Here is a 16,709-nt window from a genome sequence, read left to right as displayed (position 1 = left end):
AGAATAGAATATAAACGTTAAGTATCAAATATGTCACATATAAATAAAGATAAAATCTGATTATTATTAAAATTAAAAAATTTAATTTGCAAAATTATTTTATACAAGTTTAAAAAATTTTTTTTAATATATGTACAGTTTCATCTTTTAAATAAAGTAAACAAATTGTTAAAAGTTGGAAAGTCCCCAGCCTGCTTCTAACTAGAAGCAATATCAAAAACAGCCATTATAGTAAGTATATTTGGTACCTCTCGTATCTTTACGCACTTTTTCTGTGAACACAATGTGCGTAAATAAGCTAGAGGTTACTGTAAATACTTTTAATAAAGTAAACCTTAAAGGCTTAAACAAGTTACTTCAATAGGTAGATGTTTTTAACAAAAACAAAAAAGTTTATGACGAAATAAAAGTAACAAAGTAACTTACAAAGCAATTGACGTAGCTCTGAAATGTTTTTCCGTATAATTTTTATTTTTGCAAAACATAGTTATAATCGATAAATACTTTGTAATAGTTTACTAATCTTCATTTTATAAAGATATAACGTTAACGTATTCTGCAGGTGCATTATTTGTTTTGTAAAAAAAAGTAAAACTTGAAAGAAAATATTCGTTGGTTTGTAAACCACATCCCAAATTTCTTATCACTTATCTTTAAACGATTTAAATGTCTGTGGTTGTGATTACAAACCATAGTAAAATTGTATGAACAAAACCACCTAATCAAATCGTTTAAAAATTAAGCTTATTTGTTATATTAACAGAAGCTTAAATTGTTGTAAATATTACTGCTTACAAAGGTCAGCTGTCTTTAAGCAGTTACAAATTTGTTTGCTTAAAAAAACGCAATAAAACTATTATCATCGCGACACAATAAAAATACTTTACAATTGTTAAAATTGTAGACATTCTGCAGTTAGTCTGTTTCCTTTTTTTTGCGTATTTTTTTCAAAATTTTTGAAGATATTTCTAAAGTTGTAGGTTTTTCTACTTATAGAATTTAAAATTATAAAGTAGTTCATGGGAATTTTTAGCTTATTTAGCTTACTAAAATATTTTTATACTAACCTCTTTTTATTTTATTTAAATATTTTTAATGTTTTGTTTTGGTCAGTAAAGTAATTACAATGATAAATTATGTACCGTATACTCGTCTTTAATGTCTCATTTGTAACTTTATTTTGTATAGTAAACACGTTTTATTACATTAAATTTTATTAGTCATTCTTTAAAAATGATGTTTTGTTATAATATGAACTTTATGTTTTGTTGTTGCTTTATACATTATGTTCAATTTTAGATACAGCAACTATTATTATATAATAATTAAATCTAGTCAAGTATTATGGTAAATCAGTAATTATTTTCTTAAACAAAAATATATTTAGTTATTTAGTTATTTATCTATTTTGTATATATTAGATTTTATTTAAACTGCTGTTCTTGAGTAAAAATTATTCGAAAATACGCGATGCTACAAAAACTGTGCTGCCTAACATTACTCTTCATAACAACTTGTGTGTTGGCCAACCCTCTCACAGCGAAACAAGAAGTTTTTGTGGTGGATTTCGATGATTTTAATGAGGTGGAAACTACGGTAAGCTTACAACAGTCACCTTAATGTTGTTTTGATGTTTGTGTATTAACATTTTGTGTATTGTATTTAATTAATATCTTATGTAAGTAGATTTATTCTCAGATTAACATTATTTAAACAGATAAAGATAATTGAATATGTGTTAAGAAAGAAAATATTTTTTGAAAGCATTTACATATATGTGTATTAGGATATAATGTTTTTGGAAACTTATGTAACACCTATTTCGGAAAGAATCAAGATAACATAGATTAACATTCTTAAAAATTAAGTAAAGTACTTATAAACAAACAATGTTTCGTATATTCCATTTTAATAGAAATATTTTACACTTTTTGGTAAGAGCTCTAATAATTCATTTAAACATTCTTAGAAACCGACACTAATATATCAAGTACGTGTCACGAAATAACTAATTATCATACTAATTTTTGTTTAGGAAGTCAGTTCAGAGAAAATTGTTTCGATATGTAAACATATGTGTTTGTTTTGATTTGATAAAGTAAGTTATTGTATAGAAAATACAAATTAAAAAAAAACATAATTCGATGCAACTAGCTTTCACAAGAAATATTTTGTTAATAATTTTAAATTTTAAACTTCAATCTAAATAATTTCAAATCTGTATAAGAAACTAAATCTGGTAAGAGTTTAAAACGTCGTCTCCTAAAAGACGGATGGGCATAGTTTGTTTACTGCAAACAAATTACTTTCTTGCTTAATTATGATTAAAAGATCGAATTACTTATAAAATTGAGTGTATATTACATAAAACAAAAATTGTTATACAAAAATTTTCGACTTGAAACTTAATGCATCAAGTGTTATTCAGATTAAATATGTATGTATTTATATATATATATACAAGTAGATAATCACTTTAAAATTGATTAATTAGTCTTAGAGCTAATTATTCTGCGGTTTTGCTACCGTTGCAATTCTAAATTAAAAAGTTTGCATAACAAGTTGCATAACAAATTCCAAACAACAATTTTTAACCAATCAGAACGCGGCAAACGACAGTTTAGTTGAAAGCCACAGCAGGGAGCAAATAAAGATCGTGCTGAGCAACCGCGGTCGGTCGTGCTCTGAAGTGAGGTTGAGCGTCCTCATTCCCATCATTTCCCACTTCAAACGTTTGTCGGTGGTGAGTGAGAACAGGCAGTTCACTGCGAACAAAACAGACGGCAGCTTGGTTGATCAGTTCGAAGAAGAACGAGACAGGAACCTCGTCAAGTATCAGCCCAAGTACTACGAAGGTAAATTAATATATTATTATTATTAAATAATATTTTATTATTTATTCTTAAGATAGAAAAAGTTTTCAAACTTAAAACTTAAACAATAAGATTTTCGGTAAAATTAGTTTTTAAACTATATTCAATATCCTATAGTTGTGATCTATCAGGCTGGAACCGGATTCATTTTTAAAGTCAAGACCCGTCAGGATCCGAACTATGTTTATAAACTGAGTCCCAACCGGAACTAAATCTTGTTTAGAAATCAAGATTCGGCTAGATCTAATTAGTCCAAACTTTTTAAGCTGTCAATAATATCTAGTGCAGGGTTTTTCTAGGTAGGTCGAATGACTCCAATGTGCTTCTCAAGAACCCGATTTCGGATTCACTTTTTAAATTAAGATTTAGCAGGACCACGATAATTTTAAAAAGGGTCTCGTCGGATCCAGATCTATATGAAAAAGGCGGGATCCGACCGAATTCGAATCCTTGATTCGGTAGATCACTAAATTGCTTTTGAATGAAACTTGTAAACATTCATGACCTTAACAAACATACAAATCAATTTCACAGTGTTCATTTCTAAACAGAAAATAAAACTTTGAAACCCTAAAAAACCATTAAATTTAAAAAAAAATTCCAGACGGACCCGTGGACATGTTTGAACCTCAAGTACTCGAACAACCGAACACTCTGGTGCGGATAAGGAGCGAGCAGGAAATCGAGATGAAGTTCGACTACGAGCGGGACGCGTTCATGGACGAGACGACGGACGGCCTGCTCCCCGACGACGCGCTCACCTTCATCGACCTCTCCGCTAATCAGAACTCAGGCGATCCTTCGACCTACAGCGCCACCATATTTTCCCCCAACCACCCCGGCAACTACCCCAACCACGCCAGCTTCAACTGGTTGGTCAGGACCGACCGCAAGGTGGAGTTTCGGCTCGATGAGGTCGAGATGGAGCTGGGCTACGACCGCGTGACCGTCCACGACGGCAACTCCACCGACCATGAGCTTCTGAACTTGGGCGGGACGGTTGGCGAGGGCGAGGTGTACACTTCGACGGGCAACTTCATGCTGATCGTGTTCACCAGCGACAGGTCGGTCACCATGCGGGGGTTCAGGGGGAGCGTGAGGCAGGTTAATAATGAAGATTTCGAGAACGATTTCGAGCATAACTTCGAGGTGGTCACCGGTTGCGGGAGTGAAGATCTCAAAGGGAGCGGGAAGATCCTCTTCCGAGGTTACTCTGCGGAAGACACCGAGTGCCGGTGGCTGATAACGGCCGGCTCGAACAACAAGGTGCAGGTTGATTTGGACTTGTATGACGTCATGCCGGACTGTGACGTCATAAAAGTTTACGACGGCGGCGAGGAGAACGAGGTGAGGCTGCTGGCGATGGTGACCAACGACCGCAACGCCACCCACTCCTTCAAGTCGAAGAGCAACCAGATTTTGATCGTCCACCAGTTCGCCTCGCCGATCAACGAGGGCGCGTTCGCCGCGTCGTACAAGCAAGTGGTGAGCGGCGACTCGCGCCTTCAAACTCCCGATTCGGAGTTTTGCGGGGGAATCCTGCTGGACGACTTCGAGGCGAGCGACAAGAGGATCTACTACCCTCAGAACCTGAACGGCGGCAACTGCTCGTGGACGGTGCAGTCTTTCGGCAGCAACAGCGTCCGCTTGCACGTGTTCGTCTCGCAGCTCGTGCACAACTTCGGTTCCGAGTTCGACGAGCTGGGCGTGTTCGACGGCAGCGGGGCGCAGCTGGGCAGCGAGCGGGGCCCGTTCTCGAACAACCGGCACCGCTACTACCAGTCCGTGTCCGACTCGATCCGCATCGAGATGCGCTCGAATTCCGACGAGCTCTCCCACTTTTACGTCGACTACGAGTTCCTCACGGCTCCTCAGTTCGACCTTCGCTCCTCCTCCCAGCAGTCGTTCGGGAGCTGCTCGAGCGGAAACGTGGTGTACGACGAGACGTACATCATGTTCTACGACCAGATGACGCACTACGAGAACGGCATGGACTGCTCGTGGCTGCTCACGGCCGGCAATAATTCCGTCCTGAGGTTGGACGTGCACGGTATCAGCGACGGGGATTTCCTTCTGGTCTACGACGGCGACCTACCCGGCGACCGGCAGCTGGCCAACCTGACCAACGCCTTCCGATTGTACGACCGAGAGTTCGTTGTGACGTCAGAGTACTTGTACGTGAGGTTCGTCAGCGATGACGTTAACACGTCGGCCGGCTTCGAGATGGCCGTCGAGAGGAGAGGAGAAATCGCTGATGACGTTTATTAGTGATTTCTTATTCGGGTTTTTGAGGTATTGTGACGTCACTGTAAAGCTGATGATTTGCTGCAGAACTTTTTTTTTTTTAGTCATCTTTTTACGGCATCATATGTTATGAAAGATGTCGATGTTAGGAGCCGATCCGTGATGAAGAAAAAGGTATCGGTCAGAGATAACTATTTGTTCGATCAATGATAAGATTCTGTCCTTTTCGAAGATCGAATGTGTGTGCTTTTTTGAGTCGAGGATTCGCGCGTTCGACCCTCATTTGGTTTTCAAACGCCATTTTGTTCGGCTATTCGTGCAGCAGGACTTCTTTGTCGACGTTTCCTGCGTTTTTTTATGCTGTTGCAGAAAGTTTTTGAACTCTTTAACGCTCGGATGTTTGCCAGCCGGAAAATTGCAGATCAGAATGGTCAGTGAGGCGAGAATGAGAACCAATTTCATGTTAGGGAAATACCTGTGATTACGTTTGTAAAATATCGACGTTTAATTTTATATTAAAGTAATAATAAATTCCAAAATGTTTTTGTAAACTATAACGTTTCTTTTATTTTAAGTAAAGGATTTTTAAGTTTTTTGTAAAAGAAAAACCAGTTAGCTTTTCCAAAAAATTAAAAATATTATCTAAATAGTTATTAGAAGTTTAACAACTAGTTGTTGGTAATGTTTTATTTTTTAATGATTTATTCTTTTTGTTGTTTTTATTTAACTATTTTTAATTTTACATTATTTTTGATTATTTTTTTTATAAGTTCTACTTAAATCTAACACAAAATAAAAACAGTGATAATTCTAAATGATATCAATCTTTCTGTCTAAGTAAAGTAGTTAGTTTCAATCATTTAATAACTGAAAAAATATACAAAATTTATTTATACAAAACAAAAATATTTTTATTAGTTGAAAGTTGTTTTCTAAAGTTAGTTAAAAAAATTGTCAAAGTATTTTATTTATAAAAGCTAAACGTATTTTAAAGTTTGAAACTAAGTAAAAAAATTGTAAATATAATTTTGTTTTAATTTAATTTGTATTTGTTTCTGATCTTATTATATGCTTCACAATTTACCTAAGCTTTGTATATGCTTATAAAGAGTAAATTCTCAAAACCATTTAACTACCAAAATTTGAAATGTATTTTTTCTCAAAGAACTATTAGTGTTTTTTTTGGCAATAAATGTACACTAAAATAAATATTTGTTTGATAAGTTTATACATTTAAGTCAGAAAACAGACTGATATATTACTTATGTAGCTGCAATTCGTTTGCAAATTGCAAGTTTATGTGACCTTTTAAAACCATTATTCTCAGTAAAGAATGATTTTAAAGGGTTTTTACACATTTTGCTGTTGTTTAAAGCATGTATCGACCAACTCTAAGCGTTGCAGTTGTAGGTGTTGGCTTCTAACTATAAACTCAGTTGGCTTCTAACCATTTTTGACAGGAAATAAAATTTGGATGGCATGAAAAATAACATGATAGATACTCTTTCAACTTTTCAGTTTAAATATTTAAGTTCGTTTTGTTTTAAATGGTTATGAAACAAACAATTATAAATTAAATAAAAAGATTACTGTAGTGAAAAAGTTGTTACTACCAGGCACGTATATATTTCAACAAGTAATTTAAAAAACAAGTTTAGTTTTGGTCATAAATAGAAACTAAACTACGTAAGGTTTAAATATTTATGATCATGATTATGTTTGTTCATTGTGCATCTAATGGCTGTAAATATTTATTTTACTTTAGGCTTTATGTTAAAAATTATGTTACCAATAATTAGTTGCTTAGATTGTATTAAAAGTATAAAAATCACCACCTTTAACAGTAGTTTGTAATGGTTAAAAACACATTGAAAACTGAAAGTATTTAATATAATGTCAAATGAATGTTTTTTTAGCTTGACCGAAGTTAACAAAAAAAAATTAAATTAGTACAAAAAACTAGTTTATTTTAGTTTTTTATAGAATTATAGATTACTGTCATATCAAACAAACAATCGAAGCCTTGCAACAATATATTGTGGTTTAGACATACTGGTTACAACAGTGTGACCCAATATTTTTATAATCGTTTTTATAAAACTTGTCTTCAGTTTAAGAAATATCGAAGGTTTTTTCTAACTGCTTAATAGCTTAAATGGGCTTCCTTAAAGCAGTTACTAAATATATCTAAAGCTATCTTAGTGGTTTAAACATTTTTGGTTTATTTATGTAAAACAATAGTCTTATGAATCTTTATAACATCCGTTATTTATGAAAATTGTTGAAAACCAATTATAAACCAAAACTATAATAAAACTTAAGTTTTTATTTTTTAGATAATGAAAAATATTTTAAGGAATCAAAGTTATTTTACGAAAAGCTTAAGTTTTACCAATAGTAAGTTCTTCAATATTCTTTTAAATTTTTTAATGTGTTTTAAGTTCTATATACAATGTTTATGCATTAGTATGTATAAAATAAGTTATAGACCCTATTAGAACTTGATTACATTAAAAGTTGCCGAATTATTAGTCGTACAAAGTTAAACAAAAATAATGGTTTTTTTAAAACTGCTATGTTGTTTCAAATTTCTTAATCTTTAGATTGTCTTTAATTGCACATACAACTTTGGTAAGAATTTTTTTATTTTTTAATTATGCGTTACGTATAAAATTTTGATGTTTTAAACTGTAAATTAAAGTTATGTTTTTTTCTTTTAAAACTTTTATAATAAACATAACTATTAATTTTTCGTATTTTGATACTGCTTTTTTTACTAATGTAAAAGGATGTCTGAAAAACGTTGTTTGAAGTATGTTTTAAACAAAAATGGGATCGGGTCAAAATTTCACAAAGACATAATTTCACGAGATTACTAATTTGCATGAATACACTTTTGCATGAAGAAAAATTTGCGCGAGGGGATAAAATTGCACGAAGAAAAATTTGCACCAAGGGTCAATTTTGCACGAGTTACAATTTTGCACGGACGGTCATTTTTGCACGAGAGTAAATACTGACCGAAGGTGGGTTAGGGGTAAAAGTGATAGTAAAAATAAAAACAAAAATTGTTATTAGAAAGACATAAAAAATAAATAAATAAAATAAGTTAACTTAAAAGAAATAAAAGCTACCGATCGAGAGTAAGGGTAAGGGTAACAGTGATAGTAAAAATAAATTAATTAACTTATAAAAGTTATAACAAATAACAAGAAAAGAAAATTAAATTACCGACCGAAGGTAAGAGTTAGGGATAACAGTGATAGTTAAATTGAAATAAATAAAAAAATCAACCCGTGCAAAAATGTCTGCTCGTGCAAAAGTATCTTCGTGTAATTTTGTGCCCTCGTGCAAACTTGACAGCTACCCAACAAAAATTTCGTTTCATACACAACAAATATTTAAACGAACAATACATTCACGTTTTATTAAAATTCTTAAAAACTAGGAATGTTTCACGTCGTGCAAAGTTTGATTGAAACCAGTTAAGTTTGAAAAAGGTTAAGATTAATCATGTCTGAGCTTAGATTACGTGCAATCCAAGTGCAAGTGTACATGTTTCTGAGTATAAAATAATTAAGAATTTTGTAGACTCTTTACTACGTTATGACCACCAAAGGTTTAATACTTTAAGTGTTTTTTAACACAGACTTTAAAAAACTGTGGTCATACACAACAGCTTTTTAATACTATCGAGTTTTATACATTTGTTCATTTATATTAACTACGGCTTAGTTCTTGTATATAAGTTTTAGCCGTTTAACAACATACTTGAATTAAACATAAATATGTAAAATGAAAAAAAAACAGTTTTCATTTCTTATTTTTTCAATACTAAAGTCAATTTATTTTAATCTAAAGCACTTGTTAGTTTTTACTCTACTAATCATAATACAGCTGTGAAAAATATACAAACACAAGTTTATATCTTGTATATTAATTTCATCAAACAAAAACTAGCTTTATCTCGAAATGTTATTGGAGAAATATAGTAGACTGAGTGTTACTAAGAACAGAAAACAAAAACTAAACACTATGTATGATACATTTTGTTTACAATTAAATACCAAATTGTGGAGTTATTTGAAAATGGTGTAAGTATAAATTTGTTTGATTATTTTTAGTTGTTTAAAATTCTAAAATAATTTTTCTACTATTATTATGTAGTTATATATACTTTTAATTTTGAATAGTTTAACCAATCACTTTTTTATTTTAAAGTATGCTCCTTAAATTTAATTTTGTTAAGTTTGAGAAAATTACATATAAAAATTGTTATCACAAAAGACAAAGACATAGAATTTAGATAAGAAGTTGTAAACATGAAACTTAAATTTTAACATGAAACTAACAAAAGTTTGTTCTACTATATAGTATAACTTTGTTTGCTGCAATAAAAAGTCTTGTAAGTAATTATTAAACATTGAAGTTCAAAGATTGCTTTTAATTTTTTATTTATTAAATTAGCCTAGTGCCTTGTTTAAGTATAAGACGTTACAGTAAAATCACATACAAGCAAAATAATCGGATAAGTTTTATTTTGCAAAATTTTTTTCTTAGTATTTAATAAAAAAGTCTTTTTATGTGGTTTTAGTCGTGAAATGATATAGCAAACATTACATTTTAGCTTTAAATCCTTCATATTTCTTTTTTATTTTTCAAATTACGGATTAAGGTCACATCAAAAAATTATAACTTACGTATCTATGAAAGTTATAACTATGTTTTTGAAATATGAAGTATATTTTGTACTTTTTTTTTTGGTGTAAAATTATAGTAACAACTTAATTTACATTTCTTAAGTATGATTTACTTTTATAAATCTCTATTTTATAATTTCACTACATATTAACATAAGTATATGCTAAAAACTATTTACACAAACTTAACCAACTTGTTTAAGTTAATAAATACGGATGTACGTCAATTATACGAAATGTAGAGATTAAAAAACAGAGTAGCGTTTTAATTATGAATGGAATTAGTTATACATACTATTTTCATAAGTTCAATTAGTTGTAAAGCGTTATAAGAAAATAAAGATGTTTTGTGAAATAAAACTACAACAATTACTTATTGTTAAATGGTATATCATATGACTCTGCTATAAAATGTTTGTCATTGATGTTGTTCATTAACTTAAGTAGTACAGATAAGTATAACTTATAAAAATAAATAAACATAAGTTTAATAAAAGTTTAAAAGAGTTCGTAATTCAATTTCTAGTTTTTTTGGTTTTAAAAATCTAAAAATTTTATTTTTGCCATGACAAATCTAAATTTAACACAATCTGTTTTTATGAAAATAAAATTTTAGTAGTAGTTGAAACTAGTCTAAAATATTCAAGTAAAACAAAGATATTCAACAACAAAGCACCACTTAAATTTTTATGTTAAAACAAGTGAATTTTTTGAATATTTCTTAATTTATTATAAATCAATGTTGTTTGCTGTTAAGTTACATTTGTAAGCTATACTATGTCTTAAACAAATATTTTCTTTATGTGTAATAACCTTATACTTATAAACCGAAAAAAGAAGTTCTTTAAAGCATATATATTTTTTAAATTTATACTTTTTAAGATTATACTGAAAATATTTTTCCACATTATAAATATCTTTGAAAATGTATTATGTACCGAAACATTTAAATTATCAAATGCTATACAGTAACCTCTCGCTTATTTACCCACATTGTGTCCACAGAAAAAGTGCGTAATGATACGAGAGATCGTAAAGATACGAGAGGTACCAAATATACTTACTATAATGGTTTTCCCACTTTTAACAATTTGTTTATTTACTTATAAATATGAAAACAAAAGATAAAACTATACATATATTAAAAAAAAGGATTTAAATTTATATAAAACAATAATACTTGTAGAAAAATTTTACTTATTTAAATAATAAGTAGATTTATCTTTATTTATATGTGACTTATTTGATACTTAACATTTATAATCTATTCTACTTAGTAAATTCAATTTAAAATTAAGCATTTGTTTACAACTAAGAAATGGTGTAGTGTCTATATCAAAATTTGTTTCTATAGCCTTTTACAAAAATATGCATTTGGTGCTGTAATTGGATTTCTTCTTTTAAACAAAAGTATAAAAATTAATCTGTTATTATTAACAAAATTTCTGATATACTAAGGTATAACTAAATGTTTATCAATTATTCAACGAACAGAAGTTTACAAAGTCTAAAGATGTAGAGAGGTAAACTAGCATTTAAAAACATATTTTAAATTAAAAATATACAATAAACCTATTTTGTGCAATATTAAAAAAAGTTTAAATTTTTACTTTTTGAATTTTTTAGAATTCTAAAATGCGTAACTAAATGAGAGTGCTTAACGTCACGAGTGCGTAAAAATGCGAGAGGTTACTATAATAAACCAAATATAAGGGCAAGAACATGATTAAAACAAAAGCGCGTCAATTTAAACTTCGTTTATAATTGCAACATTTGAAACAGCTGTTGCAGCTATAACTTTTAAAGTAGATTTACTTCACTTAAAAAGGGTAGGACTCAAATATGCACGAAGAGTCATTTTTGCACGAATGGACATTTTTGCATGGGTTGAAACTTTTATTAATTATTTTATTTGAATTTGTTTTACCTTTTCATTTATTTTATATTTAACATCACTATTACCTCAACCCATACCCTCGGTTGGTATTTTTTTGTAATTTTTTATAATAAATTTACTTTTTATTTGTATATCAATAATTTTTGTTCGTTATTTTATCTTTTTTATTTTTCTATCACTGTTACCTCTAACCCTTACCTTCGGTCGGTATCTTTTATATTTGTTTATTGTTTTTTATATTAGTTATTTATTTATTTATTCTTTTTTTTTGTTATTATCAATTTTTAATTATTTTTATTTTATTTTATTTTTACTGTCATTGTTACCCCTAACCTTTACGCTTGGTCGAAAAGTCATTTATTCTTCCATTTTGTATTTTTTTTATATATATTTTTAAATTATATTTTACTTTTTTTTAATTATTTTATACTGTTTATTGATTTTTATATAACACTTTCGTGCAAAAGTGACCCTCCGTGCAAAAATGTCTTTGTGCAAATATGTCCCTTCGTGCATATTTGACCTGTTCCTCTTGAAAGACATACTAAAATTTTATTACTTTGTGAATACTTATACATATTACAACATTAAATTTAAAAAAAGTACACTTTAGCCATTTTTTTAGTTTACTTTATAATACTTATAATGAGAAAAATTAAAATAAGAGGTATGCTTTTGTTAATACTATTATAATAGAAACTTTCTGTTTTACTTAACAACAATAAGCTATATGTACGATGGAATATAAATCAAAGGAAGAAATTTAAACGATTAACACTTGAGTTTAAAATAAAAGAAGATTAAAACTTTTATTTAAAAGTCACTTTTGAGCTACATAGTTTATACTTTGAATATTTTCACAAAATTTTCCGTGTTACTTGAAAGCAATCAGCCATACGTACAGCGGTTTAAACAATAAAATTTCTGAAAATTAAAATAAAACAATTTTTAGCATTTGTTTTTAAATATATTTTTTCACGTAATTGGGACATTGCTTGTATTTTGATTATAGATAGGTTTCTTAGAATATAGTTGTAATCTTTAAATATTACTATAATATTGTGTTATCTAACTTTGAAGTTTTAGTTTTTTTTAAGTTTTATAATATTAATTAAAATATTTTTATTCTTGAAAGTTTAGTATTTAAAATTAAAACTTTATTATCAAATATTTGTCTTGTCAAATTAAAATCTTTGTACTTTTTGTTCAATAAACGTTACGCAAATAGAATTTATCAAAATATAAATAAATTTTAAAGTAATTGTATACACTTAATATATGTTTCATTAAAAACCTCTACAAATAGCTTTTGTTTTTAAGTATGTTGCATATTAAACAGTTTATTTTCACTATTTGTTTTTATGTTTTGTACGAAAGATAACCTGATACGTTTCGAAAAAAAATTGATAAAAAAATCTAAACCTTTTTAACTTAAGTATGATACTGTAGATTTAATATAAAATATAATTTCTGTAATGAAAAAATAATTTTAAAAGAAAACTAAAGCCAAAACACTTAGTACAACAGTTATTGTGGTTTCCATGATGTTTTAAACTTGCTTAAAGCAATATTTTAAGACTGGCATTGTGTTAAATTTACATGGCCAGTAATCATCTGCTTTGTTTTTATGAAAATAAAAAAAGAAACACCCTTAACCAATGGTTAAGAATTATCGAAAAACAAAAAGTATATCTCATAAATAATTAAAAATGTCAGTTCATATTATATTTTATATTTTTTTTGAAAAAAATTATAAATAGTCTGAGTTATATTTTCACAAAATTAATTGTTTTACACTTTAAGCTATTTTTAACCTGCTCGTTCTTTGTGGTATAGTTTGGAATATATAGACGTGTGCAAAATAAGAAACTTTATTTTTTTTGTACCTCTAATTTATATTGTAAAATTCTGTAGTTTTAAAATTATTTAACAACTAGTTTTTAATTTAAAAATACAAGTTTTTTTTTTATTCTAGTAATGTTTTGTTATTTTAATTTGTAACTTGTGTTATTTTAAACTTTTTTACTAAACTACAACACTATTATCTGTTTTAAAAATGTATTTTAATTGTGTGAAAATTTTTGAAAATATTTTGCTACTTAGTTTAAAACATGAACAATTAAGTTTCATAATCATTATAACCATATTGTTTCTAAAAAAATTAGATAAATCTGTATCTATAAAAAATGTTAAAAAATTAAAAAATTAAATTTTTATTTGTTGTTCCTTGTCGCAAACTTGCTTTATCTTCCTAAAATTTTATAGCAAGTTAAATTTTGTTTTATGCATAACAAATCACATAATTTTTTTTTCAAGAACTAAAAAATCTAGAAAGTAGTTAACTGTTACCAAACATAATTCTACAAAATAATTACAATAAAAAGTTTTACATAAACACCTTTAGTTTAAGTATTTTGCTTCAATCATAAAAGTTATTTGTGTAACAAAATAGCGAATCGCTAATTTAAATAATTTAATTTTTTGTAAAATTTTCAAGGTTGTATAACTTTATATCTTATCGTTTATCAAGTTTTATTCAGAATACGTTTTAAACCTTACTCAAAATAAATTTAAGATTACATAATACTTTAAAGTTTAGTATAGTCTAATGTTTTAATAGTTTGTAGAACTTGATTTATTAGCAGCTATTAAAATTAATTAAAAATATTGTTATTTAACTACCATAACAATACTTTATTTAAGTTTTTAAAGTACAATTATAAAATAATAGTACTGTCTTAAATTTATGTAAAAATATCATTGACTATATCAAGTACTTATGTTCTAAATATCAAGTAGGTTTTATAAACAATGAAAGTGGTTCTGTTTATAATTTGTAAAACTTTTGCTGGTTTTATAAAGGTTTTGAATTGAGAACAAATAAATACTTACAATCATAAAAAGGAAACTATTTTGAAAAGTCTTTTTGTCAAAAATTCATTTAAACTTTTAAGGTTTATGGCAAGTTTTTTAATATTTTTAATTAACCGATATAGGTACTTTTTTAATGTGTTTAGTAAAATAAAGTACCTTATAAATTGATAACTTGCTTTTTTTAAACATAAAAGTTTAAATACAATTCACGAAGCTTAGTTATTTTTAAACTGCATTAAAAAGAAAATAAATATAAAAATAATACGTTTTAAGTGTATTTTTAAAAAGCTTATACAAAAATCGATACTAATTATATTATAATAAAACTTTCCTGTTTTACTATAAGCTTTAGGAAGAACAGTACAAAATCAAGAGTTTAGTGAAATTATAAATAACATTGTTTCAACGAATGTGATACAATTTAACGTCTTTTTCAATTCGATTTAAATGTTTCAGTTACGCAACGTTTTGTAATTTTTTTAAGTTAAACTTTAGTTTCACTTGCTTTATTGTCTTAGCTTAGTCAACCAAAATGTGTAAAACCAAAGCATTGGTTGACCCATAAATGTTGATTTAAATCTGTTTTTAACAGTCATTTATACAATAGATTTTTAGGTACATTTTTTAGTATTATTGCTGTTGTTTTTTTCGTTTTTTGTAATGTGCTTTTTATTTAATTTAGTTTCAGGTGAAAAATTCTACTATCTTAAATGTTTTTGTTTTAGCAATTTTGTCTGATAAATTACTTCAAATCATCTAAATATAACTCAATTCTAATTTAAAACTTTTAAACAGACTTATATACTTTATGACGTAACTTTTTTTGAAAGACATTTCAAAATTATTGTTTAAAACTGAATTTACACAATAATATTATCAGTTTTTAGCAAGATTATTTTGAGGATGCGTTAAACGAAATTAATTAATAAACCATTTTAAAATCAGTGACTTAGTTTGAAATTTTTAGTTAAAAACACAACAATAAATAACTCAAGTAAAACCGCAACTATTTTAGTAGTCAATACGTTTAATTTACACTACTTAGCCTACTTATTAAAAACCTACTTGTTAACCACAAGACTAAAAATAGTTTTAATGTATACTTTAATACGCTTTTAATTGAAGCACCTCTACTTTCGAATGGAAGAAAACGTTGCTAGTAATTACTAAATAGTCAAATCGAAATAATAAGTAGTTTAGGTTATGAGTTTTTTGTTTATTAAGATTATAAACTTTTTAAATAGTTTAATGCACATTTGTTTAAGTATCTAATAGACATAAAAGAACATAAAAACTGTTTTTTTTTTCTTCTTGAGCTACAAAACTTAATTTTATAAAAAGACTTACAACTAAAGCAAGCTGCTACAACTTCTTAAACTCATTTCCCAGAAACAAAATTTTATAAAACTTTATACCATAAAAAAATAAAATTATTAAAATTTTTAATTATAACTTTAGTTTTTAGTATTTTTTCAAAAATTAAGAAACTACTTTTTGCTTTTTTATATAAAAATTTTTAAACGAATTTTGTTCACAAAAAAAAACAATTCATTTTCTTGTAAATGCTTTCAAAAATTGTTGTAAAACACATGTCAATAAATTGATTACAATGAGCTTCTAGAATTGCCTTGTTTTACAAGATAATCTTCAAAAAGAATACGTTCTAATATTAAAACAACCAATTTTTTATTGTTAGAATACAAAGTTAAACATATTAAAGCACGTTTTATGTACGTATTAGATACACTGTTTACATTTAATTACACATAGTGTTGTTTCAACGTATACATGTTTCTTACTTATCATAATGTTACATTATACAACATTATGATTATCAACTTGTTTCAGAGCATTGTGCAACTTGACCAACTATTTTTTCCCTTGGATTTTTTGAATTATGTAAGTTTTGTTAATTAAAGTACCTTGAAACTTGTTTTTTTTTCTAATGATTCATTAAATAAAGTAAAAAATCTTTTTTTTTACCAAGTAGTTATTACAAAAAAAAAGTATAGAAAAATTAATTTTTAGTTTGTTTAAGAAAATAGCTATATTCATATTCTAATAAGTATTTGATAACTATGCTAACAAAAACTTAGAAAAATCTTAACAATAAAATGCTTC

The 16,709-nt window shown here is 27.7% G+C and overlaps 1 protein-coding gene across 1 annotated transcript; it reads left to right on the top strand.

The window, feature by feature from the left end:
• The first annotated feature begins 1,470 nt into the window (after positions 1-1,470).
• Positions 1,471-5,653, top strand: LOC145841252 (scavenger receptor cysteine-rich domain-containing protein DMBT1-like). The gene is made up of 3 exons (XM_082948617.1): positions 1,471-1,596; positions 2,603-2,855; positions 3,478-5,653. The coding sequence occupies exons 1-3, from the start codon at positions 1,471-1,473 to the stop codon at positions 5,139-5,141; spliced, it is 2,043 nt and encodes a 680-aa protein (XP_082804743.1). The 3' UTR covers positions 5,142-5,653.
• Positions 5,654-16,709: the final 11,056 nt, after the last annotated feature.

The sequence above is a fragment of the Thalia democratica genome, chromosome 7 (genome assembly GCF_965202585.1).
Source record: "Thalia democratica chromosome 7, ktThaDemo2.hap1.1, whole genome shotgun sequence".
In the NCBI taxonomy this organism is placed as follows: domain Eukaryota; kingdom Metazoa; phylum Chordata; class Thaliacea; order Salpida; family Salpidae; genus Thalia; species Thalia democratica.
The sequence above is the reverse complement of the archived record's forward strand: the minus strand, read 5'-3'. Positions and strand labels throughout refer to the sequence as shown.